Genomic DNA, 18,001 nt, shown 5'->3' on the forward strand with positions numbered 1-18,001 from the left:
GTGACAATGGTTGTTTTAATCAGCTATTCCTTGATGGTAGTGCGTATCCAGAGCATTTTATTCTTCTGGGTTTTTGTGCAGAGCTATTTTTACATACACAAGTGGTATTATTGCACTTGTTCTGAGCAGCTATGCAGGGGAATTTCAGTAGGAGACGTTACCCAGGTGCAAGGAAGGAGGGGGCACATGTGTGTTGGTGGCACTGGAACAAATCCCTTGGGAACAGGTGAGGCTGGGAGCCCCAGGCCTGCAGACACAGGAATGCCAGTGGGGAGGGAGCTCAGTGCCTGGGAACGGGCTCTGGCCACTGCTCCCTGCCCAGGGACCTTTTTTAGAAATGAACAACTGCCAGTGACTGCATTGCAGGAGCTTCTTTCTGAGCAAGTTTCATTAAATTCTGGATTCCTGCTGCAAGTTCAGGTTACTGATACACAGAGCCTTCAGCATCTGAGCTGGTGTTTGGGGACAGAGCAGCCTGCCCTTGGTGCACTGGGTGGTGTTGGTGTCAGTCCTTCCTTTTGAGCATTTGTGCACTCTGAAAAATATTGGTTTATGTAAAGTTCAAGGATGTTTTAGGAAGAAGTCCACCTTTGCTAGATATTGGTGTCATTTTAGATTGAATCATGGAATGATGAAATTATTTGGGTTGGAAGGGATTGTGAAGACCACATGGTTCCAACCCCCCTGCCATGGACAGGGACACCTTCCTCTATCCCAGGTGGCTCCAAGCCCTGTCCAGCCTGGCCTTGGACACTTGGAGGGATGGAGCAGCTCTGGGCACCCTGTGCCAGGGCCTCACCACCCTCACAGGCAAGGATTTCTTCCTGATGTCTGATCTAAACTGTTCTCTCCCTTTTCCCAGCTGCACAGAACATAACTTGTAGCCTGGGAGCCCCAGATAGAAGAAAAGGGTCTTCCATGGGCAGCCAGGGAAGGTGGAAATGATGCATCCATGAGAGTCACTGCTGTCCTAATTATGGGTTTATTGAGCACAGCCATGGCTTCTCCCCAGCTTTTCCTCTTTTCAGTTACACAGGGACAGAGATTCAGTGCCAAGAAATACAGTTATTGTGGTATGTGCTAAAATATTGTCAGGACAGTTTCATCTATATCCTAAATTGATGATTCTCCAGAGGCAGGACTCTTTGTTGATACTTGTTTTGCAAAGTTGTTGCTTAATCATAATTTAGAACGTCTCACAAACCCAAATTCACAAATTACCCACTTCAACTTTTCAAAGGTCTGATTCTGAAGAGCTAATCAAAAAATAATATTTCCAGGAATATTTTTCAAAGAAAATGCTCTTTACTTTTGTTTTTCCCCATGGGAAAATTTCAGTTTGAAATAAATAAACCTGAAAAAACAGACCTGAAAGAAAGCTGAATAAAGCACAGGAGCATTTCTACAACCCTCCATGTGTCTGTCCCTGAGCAGATCAGCTTTGGCAAACCTTGGGAGTTGCCCTGGATGGCCTGAATCCATCCACAACGCAATGTGCCCCTTGGATGCTCTTTGCTGTCCTTAGGAATTTTGGCCAGTGTGAAGCACAGTTTTCTCTGTGGGGTTTACTGCCCTCATTTCTATTCACACTGGGCATGTTGGGAGTGAATGTTGAATATTTGTCCCATTATTTCCGCAGGAAGAACTGCAAACACAGGATAGCACAGGTTTTACCAGGGTCAAAGAGAAGAGGATGCATGAGATGAGGCTTAAGCTGGTTCTCCAGCCTTAGACAAATGCCCAGACTCTCCTTGTCTTTAAAACCCCAAAGCAAGGCAATTTTAAGAGAAGACTCAACTCTTCATGTATATTTGAGCAGATTTTGGTTTCTGTGGGTATATCTGCCACAGCCTGGCTTTAGAATACAGATTAGCTTCATTTACCCTTCCATTATATCTTTTATTTTTATTTTATTTTATTTATTTTATTTTATTTTTATTTTATTTTATTTTTATTTCTAAGGTGCCCACCAAGTTCTGTCAAAATCCTTAAACTTAATTTTGGGAGATAGTTTTATCCAAGTAGTCAGGAGCAGCAGATGAACGCTGGGAGCAATGTATTATTTTCTTTTTAAAAAGATACATTTTGAATGGGATAACTGCTAATGAAGATTTATTTTAAACAGAGCAATAAGAGTTAGTATTTCTATCCTTCTGGGACAAATGGAATTTGCAGTTCTGCTTTGGTATTTTTTATATATAATTATGTTTAGGAAATAGAGGAAATGAGATATTATTGGAATGGAGAGCCCTTCCTCCCCCAAAATTCCAGGATTCTAAGGATTGTCAGTGTAATGAGTTAAGATTTTAAGGCTCTCTCCAAACTTTTGGATATAAAATATGAGGGTAAATGCCTTATTCAAAAATACAGACAAGGAATAAATTTTGTCCTAAGGAACAGCTTGTGTTTCTTAGGCTATTTCCTTGTTTCTGCACTGTATGTGAAGTCAGCTGGAAGATTGCATAAAGGTTTGTGAGGCCATAAAAACTTCCATGTGCATTCATTCTTTTTTTCTTTGAAAATTAATATACTATGCATAAAATTGAGCCACAGGCTACATAAGCACTCAGTATAAGAAGTGGGTTTTCTGGATAAGCTCATCAAAACTCCCCATTTATCACTGTAAAAGTTGGGAGCAGAGGCCTTGCATCACAATATGAGAAACCTCCCCTGGTTTGTAAGCGAGGGAGCCTACAACAAGTTCAATTCTGTTTTTTGTTTAGAAAAACACCCGTGTCTGTGCCAGGGACAGCACTAGTTATCCTTCACCTTGTGTATTTGACTTGGCAGAGTTGGACAGACAGCTTTGCCTGGGGGCTGTGTCCATACTCAGCTTTTTGTCTGAGGTATTCAGCGTTCAACACATCAGTGCCCACCTGTGGGGCTCCATTTATAGGCTGCAGGATGGGGATATTTTGGCTTGGGTTTGTTTTTTTTTTTTAATTTGGTTCTGGCATATCCTGTTCTGCTCATACAGGCCAGGGCATGTTTTCTCTCCAGCACTGGCAAGAATAGAAATTGGAATTGCTGCTGTATGACAAGCACAAAGTCTTGTGTGATTATCTGGTCCTGGGCAGTTCTCCATGTGCAGCACTTAGCCACGATGCCTTCTGTTCCCACCTTGTCAGGTTATTCATGTTAAGAGGAAGTTTTCAGGTAGCTTTTCCTTCTCTGAATATGAGAATGATGACACTTGATATGTTATGTCTGAGCAGAAATTTAATTTCACAGTGTTGTTGGAGTTTTTTTCTTATAATCTCCTAATTAAAAGAAAGCAGGAGGAAGAACCCCAGAGGCTGCCAGCCCCTCTGGTGTGGGCTCAGCTGTCCTTGGTTGGCATTTAGGGACATTTCAGAATAAATACCCATCATAAAAGGATGTGGGACTGATAGGACATGTTGATAGTCGATTACACCTGGAATAGTTTAAATGTGATGATCTAAAATTGCAAATTCATTTGAATATTTTGTCTGGGAGGTTTAGTTTTGGATACCCCAGTAAAGTTTCTGAGTGAGACAATCACTGTGGGTGGCTGTGCTTGGTTTTCCTTCTTTTGCACAGCTTTCCCCTGTTGTGGGTAGGCAGGGATTGAGAGCATCCAGCTGCCATCTTTCCTGCTTTGCTTCTGCTGTGTTAAACGTTGCTGACCAAGCAAATGAGAAATCAGAATTCTCGGCCAAAAAAACAATTGTAGCTCACAGTGCAACAGAAAATATCCACTCCCCTTTGGCAAATCTGGTCCTTTCACATCTGCCTAAAGGGTTTAAGCAATATGTGGACTTGGCAGAAAAGGGGCCTATAGAGTCTGGGTGATGATTTGCTGCTGCATGCTGTAATTACCAGGAGGCAACTGTACTTTGTGTTGGAAGTCACCAGGATGCAGAGTCATTGGGGTTTTGCTTAGAATCATAGAATGGTTTGGGTTGGAAGGGACTTTAAAGACCATCTTGTTCCAGTTCCCTGTCATGGGCAGGGACACCTTTCACTGTCCCAGGTTGCTCCAAGCCCTGTCCAATCTGGCCTTGAACAATTCCAGGGATGGAGCAGCCACAGTTCTGTGCCAGGGCCTCACCACCCTCACAGGGAAGAATTTTCTCCTACCATCTAGCTGAGATCTGTTCAGAAACTTCACTTCTCTCCAATGCACATCTAAATGGTCTAATTAATCATTGCTTGTTTGTCTCCAGCCCTGTCTGCACTGGGGTCGTATTTCTCCATAAAATAATATTTTTGTATTGTTAGTAGTTAAAACAGCAGGGACCAGGGCAGGAATTCTTCCTTGGAGCTTTTATGAGTGAAATTCATGACATGCTGCATTGCTGGGAAGTCATCTCTTCAACCAGCAACATGAATTCTGATGCATTAGACTGATTCAGCCAAGTCAGGGTTCTTGACTCAGCCATTGTTGTGTGGGAAGGACCTTGAATTCTTACCAGCAGTAAATTTTAATAATTTCAGCTACAGTCTTGCATTCAGTGTTCTACTTGCTTCTTGGATTTTCTCTAATTTCCTTCTGTTTTCCTTTTCACGCTCTATTTTTCCTTCAAAATCAATCAATTCCTCTCATTCCTGCCATGCTGCCATGTAATGTTGTTAATACCACAGATACTGTGTAAATCTTAGACAGTCATTAAATATTTCAGTTTTTTATATATTTTTATTAATATCTTTTGGTTTTATTGTTTTAGTGAATTTCTCACGTGTGCAGTGCTGTACATCCTAGTTCTTTATTTTCTGAATGTACCTTTGCACATCCCTGTTACTCCCACTTTGTTTTGTCATGCCTGATGAAATTAGGGTGTTTTCCAGACCAGTAGAGCACCAAGAGCCCTTGTTTGTCCCAGCTTTTAGCCAGGAATTACCACTGGTGTGGCAAGGCAGTCCCTCTGACCTTTTGTGTGGCACTGAGGTTCCAGGTTGCTCGATTATGGTTCAGATACAGACCTGTGATGGAGAGCCATCCATCAGTCTGAGGATGGGAGTGATTTACCTTAATTCAGTGGCTACAATGCTCAGAAAAACTGGGGGGTTATGCCACAGGAGAAATGGAATTATTTTAAAGGGACTCCCTGAATCTGAAGGGGATGAGATTAGGACCTCACCAAAGATTGCTATATAGCACCAAGAATGAGGATATGGATGAGGATCTCACTACCCAGATGTAAATCTTAATCTTGTGCTCATTCTGTCCTAAAAGAGAGTTTATGCAAAGGTGAGGGGCATGGGAAGAGAAGCAAGCAGAGCAGGACTGAGAGAGCTGCTGCAGCTCTGGAGTGAGGGTGAGATATTGCTTATCTTTAGTCACTAACCTGCTTATTTGGAGAGGAGGCATCTACCCACAGCTGTGGAAGTCTGGAAATGTTCTTGGAATGATGCAGCTTGTTAAGTGCAGGTAGTAGGAATGGATTGATCCTTTTATGTGGTGTTTATTCTTGAAAAGGTGAACTTTGGTTTTCCAGCCAAATCCCCAATCACCTCAATAAAAGAGCTGTGTTGGAAACTTGAAAGGCTTGTTGAGTACTGAAGAAGGAAATGTGTCAATTGACTGTTGGATCATGTTGAACTGTGGATAAATGAACCTTTGAACTGCACCCTGCTCCAAGCCTTAAGGTCTGAGCAGTACAGGAAATGTATTCTTTGGTCCCTCTCTGGGTTTTGGAGTATATCATTTACTCAAAGTATACTATATACTTTGTGTACTTTATATTATATCTCAAAGTATAATGAGGTTGATAAAAGTGTTTTTAATTGTTGAAATCACAGTTCAGCAATGCCAATAACTTAACCTCCACCCCTGATAGAAGAAAATGTTTTTATTGTTGTAGTTATAGACAATAAATTAATATGCCCTGAGAGAAGTCCATGTGGGAGGTTTCCTGGCAGCTTCCCTGGTACTTTTTTTATTACTTTGGGAAGGACAGGGAGCTCAGGTCAGGTGCTGGGAGCTCAAGTTCTAAACTGCTGCCTTAGCCCTCAGTTGTGTATTTTTTTGGAGGGCACGCAGGAGCTGCCAGGGCAGCTGGATTTTTCATGTTTCCTTTTGATGTCTCCATGCTTCACAGAATAAAGGTAGTTATGTGAGACCAAGTGTGGGGCTTGGTGTCTGTCTCCTTCCTTATCCATATGGTGGATGAAGTGTTTGGTGGCAATGTTTCAGGAATTAATAAATTAATGTTTGAGAGATGTTCAAACACAAAGACTTTATTTTATCACTTGCTGATTACCATGGTTAAATAAAAGAGTTGCTCAACAGTATCATCCAAGAGTTTTTTGTGTAACCACACACAAAACATGGTATTTCCTCAAATGTTCCTTGCAGCCCCTCGAGGTGTCCAAGCTCAGGCTTTTGCATGGAAGTGCTTTGGGCTGGGGTGGGGGCTGGCATCTCCCTGCATCTCCTGGTTATGACAGCAGAGCTTCAGTGGGAGCTTGGTGGGAAATCAGGTGTGAGGCTACTCCAAGATTCTTACTGTAATGTTGAGATAGAGTGGAAAACATTCCTGACTCGTTCAGCCCCTCTGGAGTTCACTTTCTCAGGTAGGTTTGAGTCCAGTCTGTGTCTAGCAACAGGGTTGTGTAGAGCACCTTTCAGGCAGACCCGTTGTGCACAAGTCCCTCACTGGTGAAAGCTGATTTGATGCCATGAGGGCTGTTCCCATTGTCCCACCTGTGAGGTGCCCCTCAGCGAGCGCCCAGCGCGGCCTGGCGTTCCTGCCTCGCGGGGAATGCCGCGGGGAACGCGCTCCCCTGCATTCCGGCCGGGGTTTCCACTTACAGCTCTTGTGTTCAGCTCCTGCTGTGGCTGGAAGCTTCTGCCAGCTGTCAGCCTCAGAGCAAGTGGCAATCTGCCTTCTCAAACAAATGGCCTCCATGTTTATTTTCGGTTTCATGTTTTCTCGCACTTGTTGTCGGTTACGAATCCTGGCGCGGAACATCCTTGACCCTCTAGTAAGAAACTGGGGCTGGAGCTAACCTGCTTCATGCAGATGCAAAGAACAGAAAGCCCTGACCCGTGGAACAGTCAGTTTATAATCAATGCAATAATCCATTTAGGACCTCAGTAACTGAGAGGGTTTCATGCTGTTGTTTCCACATCACGAGCAAAGGGACTTTTTTATGGGATGCAAAGACTGAGCGCACTCAAGGGTGGTGGTAGATGGAAGTAAATAATTATTACAATGTATCTTCTTTTTGTGTCTCCTTTTCTTCTGTTTGTTTTGTTTGTTCTTGAACAGATTGAAAACATAGATGCATGCCTGAGTTTCTTGGCTGCTAAGGGGATTAACATCCAGGGGCTGTCAGCAGAAGGTGAGTCCATTGGTTGGCTAAGATTTCATGTTAAATGAGGAACCTGAATTGCTACCTGTGATTGCAACTAGAACATGGAGTGTAATGGAAGATTAATAAGGTCAATTTAAACTTCTGACAATCCTTATTTCTTTTTTCCCCATCTCAGTGTGAAAGGTAGATAAAATATGTATCTAATTTCTACACAGCTGACTTGTAAAAGTAATCATTGAGACCAAATTGGAGTTCAGTCACTTCTTTACTACTTTCTGTTGAAAACCAGAAATTTCTTGTCTCAGTTCTATAATTTGCACATTGATCAGTGTATATTTTACAGATATAAGTGAACTGCTGTCAGTTGTTTGCCCTTTCAGAGAAAAAAATTATTTCTGTATTCTTCAATTATTCTCTTACCTGAACAACCATCCTGCTTCCTGTTTCCAAGTGCAAAAAACAGTCAAATCCAAATGTTTTGAGTCAAAACAAAACAAAACAAGACATTTTGACCTCTAATTAATCACTCTGCCTTTGAAGAGCATCAGAATTTTCTGAAACCAAACTAGGTTAACTCTGTTCCTTTATGCCAGGATGTGTGGTACCTGTTGGCTCAGAAGCTGTTTAGCTATTATCTTATTAGGAGATCAAACAGATTTGTGTCATCCTCAACACCAGCTTTCACTTGTACTTTCATTTAAATATGCTGGAAAAGCAGTTGGGTTCAGTAGCTGAATATATGATATGACATCTCCATCAGTGCTTTGCAAAACACATAATTGAATGTGTGGCATCAGGTGAGACTTCAAAGTTACATTTGATGACTGAGTCTCTTCACAAACTTAGTTTGGAGGAGGAGGCTGCAGCAAAATAGCAGATATTTGGTGTTCTAACCTGAGTGCACCACAGCTAGCAGAAGAGGAGGCTGAGTGTTAGGTGTGTTCTTAGGCTGGATTAGAACAGCAATAACAAAAATTTTCCTCCAAAGAGAAGCTTTACTGTGGTCTACCTGAGTGCTGCCAGCATTACATGCCTCAGTTGCTTGGTTACAATCAGAAGGATTCTCATGTCAAGAAAAGAAAGCATGAGCTAAAACTTCAAACAGCAGAGAATTCGTTTGCCAGGAAATGAGTAAAAAAAGAAAATGCGGCTGAGTCAGTTGTAAAGGCCAATTTTGACCTTAGCATGGAAATATTGTAAAAATACATCCACATCATTTACCTGTCTCACTAGAAGGTAAAATCCAAGTGGAATGGCAGGTCAGTGATGAGAGAAATGCCTGGGTGTACAGAGCTGGCAGCGTGGTGCTGCTCACACTGGGCAAGGGACAGCATGATTAATGCTCATGGCTCTCCTGCCAAGGCACAAGCCAGGCCCAGCAGGACACATGTTATCCCATGGCTTCCCTGATTTGGGATTTCTGCCTTTCTTTGACACCATCTAGGAATCAGTGTATTAAATCACATGGAAGCTAAGAAGGGACCTGTAATGTTTGCTGCCAGCATATAAATGAGAGCATTTACTGGCTCCACCACTAACGCTGAAGGAAGAAAGAGAAGGGGAGGGAATGAATATATTTTTATAAAATAAGTTAAAAGACTTGAATGCAACAGTAAAGTGAATTTCTCTTTCTAGTTGTTCCTGTAGTTGAGGAACACAGAACCATTTAAAGTGAAGAATGTTGTTACCAGACCAGCCAGTGTTTCTGTGTGAGTTGCCAAGACCTGCTAGGTCAACTGCAAATAACTTTATTTACTTCACTGGCAGATCCTCATCTAGGAGGAAGGAAAAGGTTGTGATTGCTTCCAAAAGGGAATAATCACTGAAGTCCCCTGGGTTTGTTAAGAGCACGTATTTTTCAACAGTGCAGCTTCAGTGTGGATGGAAGTTAATGACTCAAAACTGGAATTTGGATGACTCCTAAATGTTGAAATAATTTGGGACTGCACGTGTACATCCTTCCAGTGTTGAAAAATCCTGCTTTGATATGTGTGTGCCACTGACACAGAGTCTGTTTTGATGGCTTTATGCAGTGGAGATGCTGAGGATCTGCAATCACTGATGATGGCCATGCTGTGCTAGAGGCCCCTTTCCCCAGAAACATGAAGGCAAAAAGGCATCCCCTTATCAAAGATTTTTTAAAATCTAAAATCCCCATTTCTAGTTACTGAAGAAAACTATTGAGAGCTGGAGATCTCTTTTCACTTCTTGCTGCACATTTTTATTGTCCATTCTTTGAACTGTCTTCCTATACCCCTGCCCTTAGACCTGTTTTAGACTCCTGGAATTGCAACTGCCCAGAGAAGCTTGCTCTCCTTCACACAATATCTCCTTCTCTCAAGATATTGAAGATATTGGAGGACATAAATGTACATTAGAAACCCAAACTGATATCACACATAAGCAGCTGCACATCCTTTGGATAACAGATGAGCTGGATAATGATCAGCTGAACACATCCTGGAGCAAGCAGTGATGTAGGGGAAACAAGCACCAGCAGGGATATGCCAGGATGAAAATCTCTGAAGAGTGGATTTGGGGGTTTCCTATGAAAACCAAATTCCAGTTTCAAGTGTTTGGAGTGTTTGTTTCCAGTATCCAGGACAGTAATTTTTGGCTCCACGTTTAGAATGGCTGGGTGACATCCTTGTCCTTATCTAAGTCAATATGATACTGGAGCTGACCATGGGCTGGAGAGGACTTGAAGCAGGAAGCATTTGAGACTGCTGATGTGCAGAGTGCAGTGAGGCTGAAGTAGTCTTTGAAATATTCCTTTTGTACAAAATGCAAGGTAGAACTGCCAGAATTACCTCAGTTTTTAAGATAAAAGAAACAGAGGTACCGCTGAAAGTCTGATTTAAAATGGTTTTTTTTCAAATCCAGAGGGGAAGAGACTGCTGTAACTCATTAAAAGTGTTCTTTTGATTATTTAGTCAAAAGCAGGTTGCCCTTCTGATAAATGCAGCAGAAAATGGGCAGCAACACATTGTAGGTGGGTTATTGTTATAATTGCCTTTCACTTCACATAGAAATCAGTTTCCAGTTGCATATAGCTTTGCTAAATTTAAACAAACAGGTCCATGGTAATTTCTTTTATATCTGACCTGTATTTGTGCAGTTAAGCTTCCCAGTGCCTCTGGATCTGTTTAGTTATGCTTTGACCTGTGATTGGATGCTACCTTCCTTACAGCTCCCATGAGTAATTTGAGTTCTTTGCTGGAGATAAGGAAATCCTTTTTACTGTGTTCTGCTGTATTTTGTGTCTGTTTTACTTCCATCCCTGTCCTCCTAAGCTAAACAGAGATTATTGAAGAGAACCTGCAGATTAGAGAAGGAACCTGGTGCAGTGAGAGGAGGATGGGTTTGTGCATGGCACTGCATGGGAGCAGGAGTGGGCAGGGAAAAGGGGGAACAGGCAGGAATTATTGGGACCCCACTGTTCAGGAAGAGACTAAAATTAGCCAAGAAAACAAAGGAAGGCTGAAAATGGCTGCTGGAGGGCCCTGGGAATGATAATCTTTTAAACAAGGGATTGGGGGGTCAGTGGTGGGGGACAGCACTGATGGAGGGACCAGGCTGCAGGGAATAAAAAATGGCTGGGGAAACTGAGTCAAGGAATATGAGAGGAAAGGAATATCCTGGGTCAGGACCACTTAGAGAAGGGCTAATGTTCTCTGAAGATGTGGGCATGGGTTGAGACAAATTTCAGAAAGAAAGTAAATTATATTAGTGTCTGTGAAGGGAAAGTAGACTGAGGTGCAGGTAGACAAGGGAACCAAAGGTGGAAGTTGGTACAGAATGGGTAAAGAACAGTTTTATACCTTGAGCTTCAGATCTGCTGGGTAAAGTGCTTAGGATTAGGAGCAGAAGCTTGTTTACACAGCAAAGATGAGCAAAGTGAGCAGAAATGTGGCTGGGAGAGGGAGTAAAGGATGGAGTGGGGCCCATCACAAACTCAGAGCAACCTTTCAGCTGGAACTGGAAACACATGAAAATTCTGCTTCTTGCCTTTGTGCTTGGCCACTGTCTTAACACATGTGCTTTTCTTCTTACTTTCTCACAGGGCAACAGTCAGATTTGGTTCAAGTGATCTGTACAACACAGGCAGAAGTTCAGCCGTTTGATTGTAGCTTTTTTAATTCACTTTTTTAATTTAGGAAATTAAACACGATAAATAATTAAGTCACAGCACGTTAAGGTTGTCTGCAAGGAAGGATTTGCCCTCTGGAGTATTAGTTACGATACAGTGGTTAAGTGCATGGTCTGATGCAACTCTTCATCTTTGTATTTCTGTTTGCTTTTACATTTTTGCATTTGATATTGCATAGAAGAGCAGGATGACATTCAGGAATTGAAAAGTTTATACCTTGACTGTCAAGCTGTCTTTAGGTACATTGGGTGCCCATCCCTTATCAGCTTGTGATAGTATCAAAGCTGGTAATTATGTTTGAATACAGCTGTGTCACCCAATAACCATATTTTCTAGTGCAAAACTTGCATCAAATTTTCTTAGTGGAAACGATTATTTTGATATTCCAGAAATGTCAAAATACTGTGATGCCAATGTGAGAGCGCAGTAGTTTCCTCCTTGTGCAAGTTTAGGACTGAGAAATCATTTACAGCATGCTGTCCTTAATACAATTGTTGTTGTGGGGGCTCTGTTTTGGGTTCTGTTAGCTTAAAGGAAAGATTTAAAAGGACTTGCTTTTTAAGCACACTGGCATTCATTAACACAGTGGAAATGTGAGATATTGCTCAGTCACCGCAGGGAAGAGATTAGTTATTTATTTGTCCTTGGTGCTCACTGGCAATCAACTGTAATGCCAATTAGATGTGCAGAAAGAAACTTCTCCTAAAGGATATCCCAAAGGACTCAGTTCAGACAGTATTCTGGGGATGCAGAGGCTGACCCACTATTGCACTGTTGGAGAGAAAACCCCCACTGATGGCTGACGAGTGACTTCTCCCCTTTGCCTTACAGAAATCAGGAATGGGAATCTAAAGGCCATCCTGGGCCTGTTCTTCAGCCTGTCTCGCTACAAGCAGCAGCAGCAGCAGCCCCAGCACCATCCATCCCAGCAAGCAGGGCCCCCATCCCAGTGCCAGCTGGGGCTGCCTCAGCAGCAGGTGCCAGCTCCGCTCCACACTCCGTGTCAACAGCCCCCACAAGCTGTGCAGCAGCAGTTAAAAGCACAACCAGAAATGCAGTCCAGGTGGGGAAATCTCCTTCAAGTTGGTTTTTTTTTTTCGTTCTTTATATCTTTTTTTTTTTTTTTTTTTTTTTCCCTTCTTATTGCAGGTCTTAAAAAGCCAAAGAAACTCCTTTCTTTAGTTCTGCTCTAGAATAAAGTGTGTTGGGAATGGAATGCTGGGTAGCAATTGACTTCAAGCCTTTGGAAATCAAAACACGTGTGTTTAAATATGTTCTCAGTGCTGGAAATGTGCGGCCCAATGGGTGTGACATCCCTGCTGGACCAAGTAACCACAGGATTGTAAAAGGATGTTTTCCTCACTATTCCTTTTGCTTCTATCTCCTCACAAAGCATGCACATTGTTTCCCTTAGAAAACATACATTTAAGGCATATGAAAACCAACTTCAGTTCTCAGATTACAAGAGTTTCAGTCCTCACAAAGAAATGGAAGGGTTACCTTCCACTGTGGGGAAGGGTTACTCTGACACTGCTAAAAGAAATAGAGCTCATAACAGCTCTATTGGCAATCAAAATCAAATCTAAACTTTTTGGTCAAAAATAATATGCTGCTGGCTTTACATGAAAAATAACTTCCATCACTGGTGTTTGTTGGCACTCCTAGATCAGAGTACAGATGAATAGAAAAGGGTTTTGTTCCTCGAATGTCTTTAATACTAGGAGTGCTCTGGCCAGTTTGGAATAAAAACAGTCTTCTGAGGCAGTACCACACTAAATGCATGTGCAGCCTTCTACTGGTCTGACCCTTGCTAAAACAGGGAGGGTTTAGTGGGGATAAGAGAGATAATTAAAAGCAGAAATCATATTTGCACAATTCCTAAAGAATGAAGGCTTCTTGTTCTTACAAATCTCACATTGAAGCTTGCTTGTGTTAACACACCTTGAGGTGAATGCTGGCTGAAGTGCTGCCCTGTGAGGGATATAAACAGTTTCACTGAAGCCTTCCAAGTGGGATCACCCAGAGGTTATTTGGGTTTGGCTTTTATGTCTTTTTGCACAAATTATGCTCATTTGGGTGTAAACAATAGTTTTGTATAGTTGAAAAACATAGTATTCCTACAGCATGTATGAACAGGAAGTAATTACCGTAAAATAAAGATGTGTTTCAAGAGATTTCTGCAAGTTTTCTGACAAACATGCAGAGATGCTGAACACTGTTTTGCTGTTTGCAGTCCATTGTGTAGATTGGGCTGGGTTTCAAATACTTGACAAATATACATATCCTGAAGATCTTCAATGTCATATTTGAAGATCAACCAAGTCAAATTGCTCAGATTCTAAAGAAAATATATATAATAAAGGAGGGAGAAGGAAAAGAGGAATAGAGTTGGGGGTTGCATGCAGATTTGCATGTTCATTACTCTGTAAAAATTAATTTCAGACTGTAGTGGTTTTGACCTGAAGTCATACTTGGGCAAGAAGCTTTATATTCTTGTGAAATTCATAAAAAACCCCATATTTTCCCTAAAACCAGTTACTAAGTTCAGTGGCTTTAAAGAAAAAAAACCAAAAAGTTTCTTTGTTCAATGTTCTCTTCCGCTTTTTCTTTCCTGTCACAGTGCATCTCCCAGGGACTCATCTCAAAGCAAAATCATCCGATTCACTCTTGGTCAGAAAAGGTCTTCTAGGTTAGCATTTCTTCATCTTCTGCAAAGCATGAATAATCCTTTTGCAATATTTCTGGGTGCATGTTTAGGGTTCCTGTGAAACACAGTTTGTAACTAGGCCTTTACAAACGGCTGAAATGGGAAAGTTTTAGGATTTTTTTTTTAATTTTTTTTTTTTTGAGGTGTGGAATGCATTTTGGCCCTGAAGGAAATAATTTGATTTTTTTTTGTTCTTAGGAGCTTTTGCTTTTGAGAACAAAACATGGTTCTGGGAGTTCTTGCCCCACTGTGTCAATTATATTTTGACCTGCATTATTGAAATCATAGAGTCACAGAATGTTTTGGATTGGAAATGACCTTGAAGATCTCTTCCTGGTGAGGAGAGTGTCACCTGCATGCTGTGAGCCCCAGCAGCACTGTGTGGCTCTTGCTGATCAGAGCCCCTGCTGTCCCCAGTGCTCTCACACCCAGCTCCTGTGACCTCCCTGGAAGGGAATCAGGGGCACTTCAGTCCCTTTTCTCCCTGGATCCCAGCATGATTTGCATGCCAGTTCATCTGTCCATCTCATCTCAGTGATCCCAAGGGTTGCTGTGGTTATTAATCTGGGTAATAATCTTGTTATTTTACTGTTATATGTAAAGGTTTGACTAGAATATAGTTTTACATTGGTAAATTATACCATATCATTTTTGCTAAGCTTCTGAGCTATAGCTTATGATCTTTATTCAGTTTGTATAGATTGTTTTTTCTGCTGTATAATTTAGATTTATTTCCCACATCTTATTTCTTATATGCTTACAGTGAACCTCTGCAGAGTAATCCCTGTTAAAGTTTCACATTTCCTTTTCATGATCTCCCTTGATCTTAATTATGGCTTGACAGTTCATATTTGCTTAACAGAGGTGCTGAAGAGTAGTAAAAGAGTTTGTTCTCCAAGCTCAGTACCTTCTCTCAGAAGTGTCTCCCTGAACCTGATTTTTTCCTTAGATTTCACAGACACTGCAGTGAAGTATCCTGACCTAATACCAAAAGCAGGGGCTTAAAAGCAGTTAGTTAAACTACAGGGTGGGGGGAAAAAGTCTAAGAGAAAGGATATCTTCAAGAGTGCTTTTGGCACCTAGGTTTTTTATTCCTTGTGTGTTTTTATTGGCAGTGACAATACTGCCTCAGATGGAAAACTTGTCACTTCCTAAGTGGTCACACGGTTTGAGGAGCTTTGTTTACTTTAAAATGTGACAGCTTTGCAAAACCTGTGTGGATATGTGTAGGGAGCCTTTTCTCATCCATCCCTAGAGGAAGCTTGTCCCTTCCCTGCTGCTGGAAAGCTCCTCTCCCATACTGGGGCCCTTGCAGCCATCCTGGGGTGGGTGCCCCATGCTCAGTGTTTCAAAACTGGGTGGCAGCTTCGGGCTGAGGTACCTTGTAGAAAACCTAGCTAGTTTTCTGTCAAACAAAATGAACTTTTCATGAACTTCCTTGTCTTGGTGACTTTCTCAAAAAGTTTTATTTGTCACTGGTTGCCCTCAGCTTCTTCCCCTGCGGTCTCCTCTGCAGTGGATGAAGCCCCTTTGGGGTTTTCTCATGGACCCTTTGCTGCAATGATGAGTATGGACAACTTTTTAGCACCCCCCAGTGCTGGAAAAAGCTGGAGAATTTGAGAAACTGGTCTAAAAGTCAACCTCAGAACCATGATGTGCTGTGCTGAATCTGTGGTGCTTTGAGCTTGTAAATTAATTTTTGGGTTTGTATTTGAATGATGCCCTCATGTCTTAGACTCTTTTGAGCTTTGAAAGCATGTGCATGCAGCTGCTGACATTTTGGCTTTTTCTCCGTGTTTCTTTTCATATTTCCTATTTCTTCACTGGTCCTGGATAAATCAGTTTATTTAGGAAGCCCTGCCAGGTTCCTTCCTGGCTTCTCTTCCTTCTTCTAGAGGCACAATGGTGATTTGGCCAGTTGCATCCCCACTTTCTCTGACAACTGGGAGTTCTTCCTTTTGCTTTATTATTGGCACAAGTTATTTGAATAGATTTTTGTATTTTACATGAAGAAGCTTTAAAAAGATTCTGTGTGTGAATGTTGGCTTTGAAGTGTTCTGAGATGTGATGCCAGTGGCTTTCCTGATTCTATCAGGCTTTTTAAAGAAGTCTTCCACCTTCCTTTTTGCCTGAAAAGCATAAAAGTTTGTTGACTTACTTCAGAATAACTACATTTTTTTTTTCCTAGTTAATCAGCTTAATCTGGTAAGTACAGGCTATGGTAAGAAAATGCTGGAAGAGGCAGATGCCCAGTTTAAACCAGAGGCTAATACCAGCTCACTGATAATGTGGTTACTCTAGGAGAGGGTACTGAAGCTTTGTGTGATTTATATGGGCTCAAATAATTAAATCGGGTTAAAGTCTTGCTGGGCTTGGCTGCTGAGCTTTGTAGTTGTCAGGGCAGAGATGTGATGTGCTTCTCTAGAAGGAAAAAGGCTGCCAAGTTCCATCTCATTGTTTTTTCTGAAATAAGGGTAGCTTTTATGTGGCCAGCATGTGATGAAGTGTCCGGCAGTCTGGTTTAAGAACAGTAATGTCTCACTTAGTCTTGCTCCTCTGAATTTACCTGCAACTGTTTCTCATTACCAGACTTATGGCAGGTGACTGTTGATTTTGTCTCAGGGCTTTTTTTCTGGTGTAAAACACTTCAGACTGCAGCTTGTTTGACATACAGTTTTCATCTAAGATGATCCTTTGATTTGTTCTTGGCGGAAGTAGAAACACCCCTATGAGCCTACACTTGTGCTGTTGATACTTTCATTTTCAGCTTATGCATGGTGTCCCGTAGTTTCTTGCCCAGGACTGCTTTTTACCTGTGTTTAAACCTGCTGTAAATTCTTCCACCAGACTTCCAGGTCCCACCATGAGGGTGTCCGCTGCGGGCAGCGAGGCCAAAGCTCGTGGTTCCATCAGTGCCAACAACCGACGCAGCCAGAGCTTTAACAACTATGACAAATCCAAGCCTGGCCTTCTCCCTCCCACCCCAACAAGTGGCAATGACAAAGGTAAGCAATGAACAATTTGGATTTTCCCTAACGATGGCTTCAATTCGGAGGGAATTGGATTTCAGACTGTCTCAGAGTTGTGTGTTGTAAAGATGACATCTATAATCCAAAAGCCAGCTGTCTCTTCTTGAAAAAAGTATAGTCCTCCTTTAATATATCTGAAGTTGTGACTTGCTGGCCTGAAGGTACGTCCAAAAAATAACTTTAAAATGTCCTGGCACTGGTGAACCGTGTTTTTTTCATTTTGCTTCAAGCACAGATAAGGGGGAAGGAATTAATCATAAAACAAGGCATTTTGATGATTAGTTTGACAAGAATGAAAAATGACCACTGAAGATTTCTGCAAAGTTTTTATATGATAAATAGTACAATTTGCTTTCATTTCCATTGCTGTTGTGGACCATCCTGTAAGAGACAAAATTACACAATTCCAATCTAATTTCAGGAATCATCTAGTGTTGTGTGTGAAGGCAGGAACATGTTATGTTTTATAAACGTTGCAGTGAAGTGATGTTCATCACTTCAGCACATCAGGAACACTCAGAGCCATGCTGTGTGTGAAGCAGAGCTTTTTTGAATGACATTTACTGACTTTGTGTCCATTCACTAATTCAGTGATCTGCCAGCATTCATTAGCCTCAGTTTGTAGCTCAGAGTGGGGCTGGGGGCTGTGGCTGGTGAGAACTGAGCACATCTCTCCAGCCTGGCACAGTCAGATTGTCAGCATGGGCTGGCAGCAAACCCCACATTCCCAAAGTCATTCTGCTGACAAAGAGGAGCCAGCTCTGGGCCTCAGCACAGGCTCCTTGCACTCACTTGACAGTGGCAGCCTTCAGGCTCAAGTCTCCTCGCTGGCCG

General features: G+C 41.9%; 1 protein-coding gene across 6 annotated transcripts in view; it reads left to right on the forward strand.

Moving 5' to 3' along the window:
- NAV2 (neuron navigator 2) overlaps positions 1–18,001 on the forward strand; it is a 386,104-nt gene that overhangs the window by 241,223 nt on the left and 126,880 nt on the right. For 4 of the 6 annotated variants that reach the window (XM_077179507.1, XM_077179504.1, XM_077179505.1 and 1 more), the window contains 4 exons: positions 7,236–7,308; positions 12,263–12,494; positions 14,052–14,120; positions 16,986–17,143. In XM_077179507.1, the coding sequence (XP_077035622.1) occupies positions 7,236–7,308; positions 12,263–12,494; positions 14,052–14,120; positions 16,986–17,143 (532 nt within the window). The remainder of the gene's footprint in view (positions 1–7,235; positions 7,309–12,262; positions 12,495–14,051; positions 14,121–16,985; positions 17,144–18,001) is intronic. The other 2 variants (XM_077179509.1, XM_077179506.1) reach the window with 1 other exon arrangement.

This window comes from Agelaius phoeniceus, chromosome 6 (genome assembly GCF_051311805.1).
Source record: "Agelaius phoeniceus isolate bAgePho1 chromosome 6, bAgePho1.hap1, whole genome shotgun sequence".
NCBI lineage: Eukaryota > Metazoa > Chordata > Aves > Passeriformes > Icteridae > Agelaius > Agelaius phoeniceus.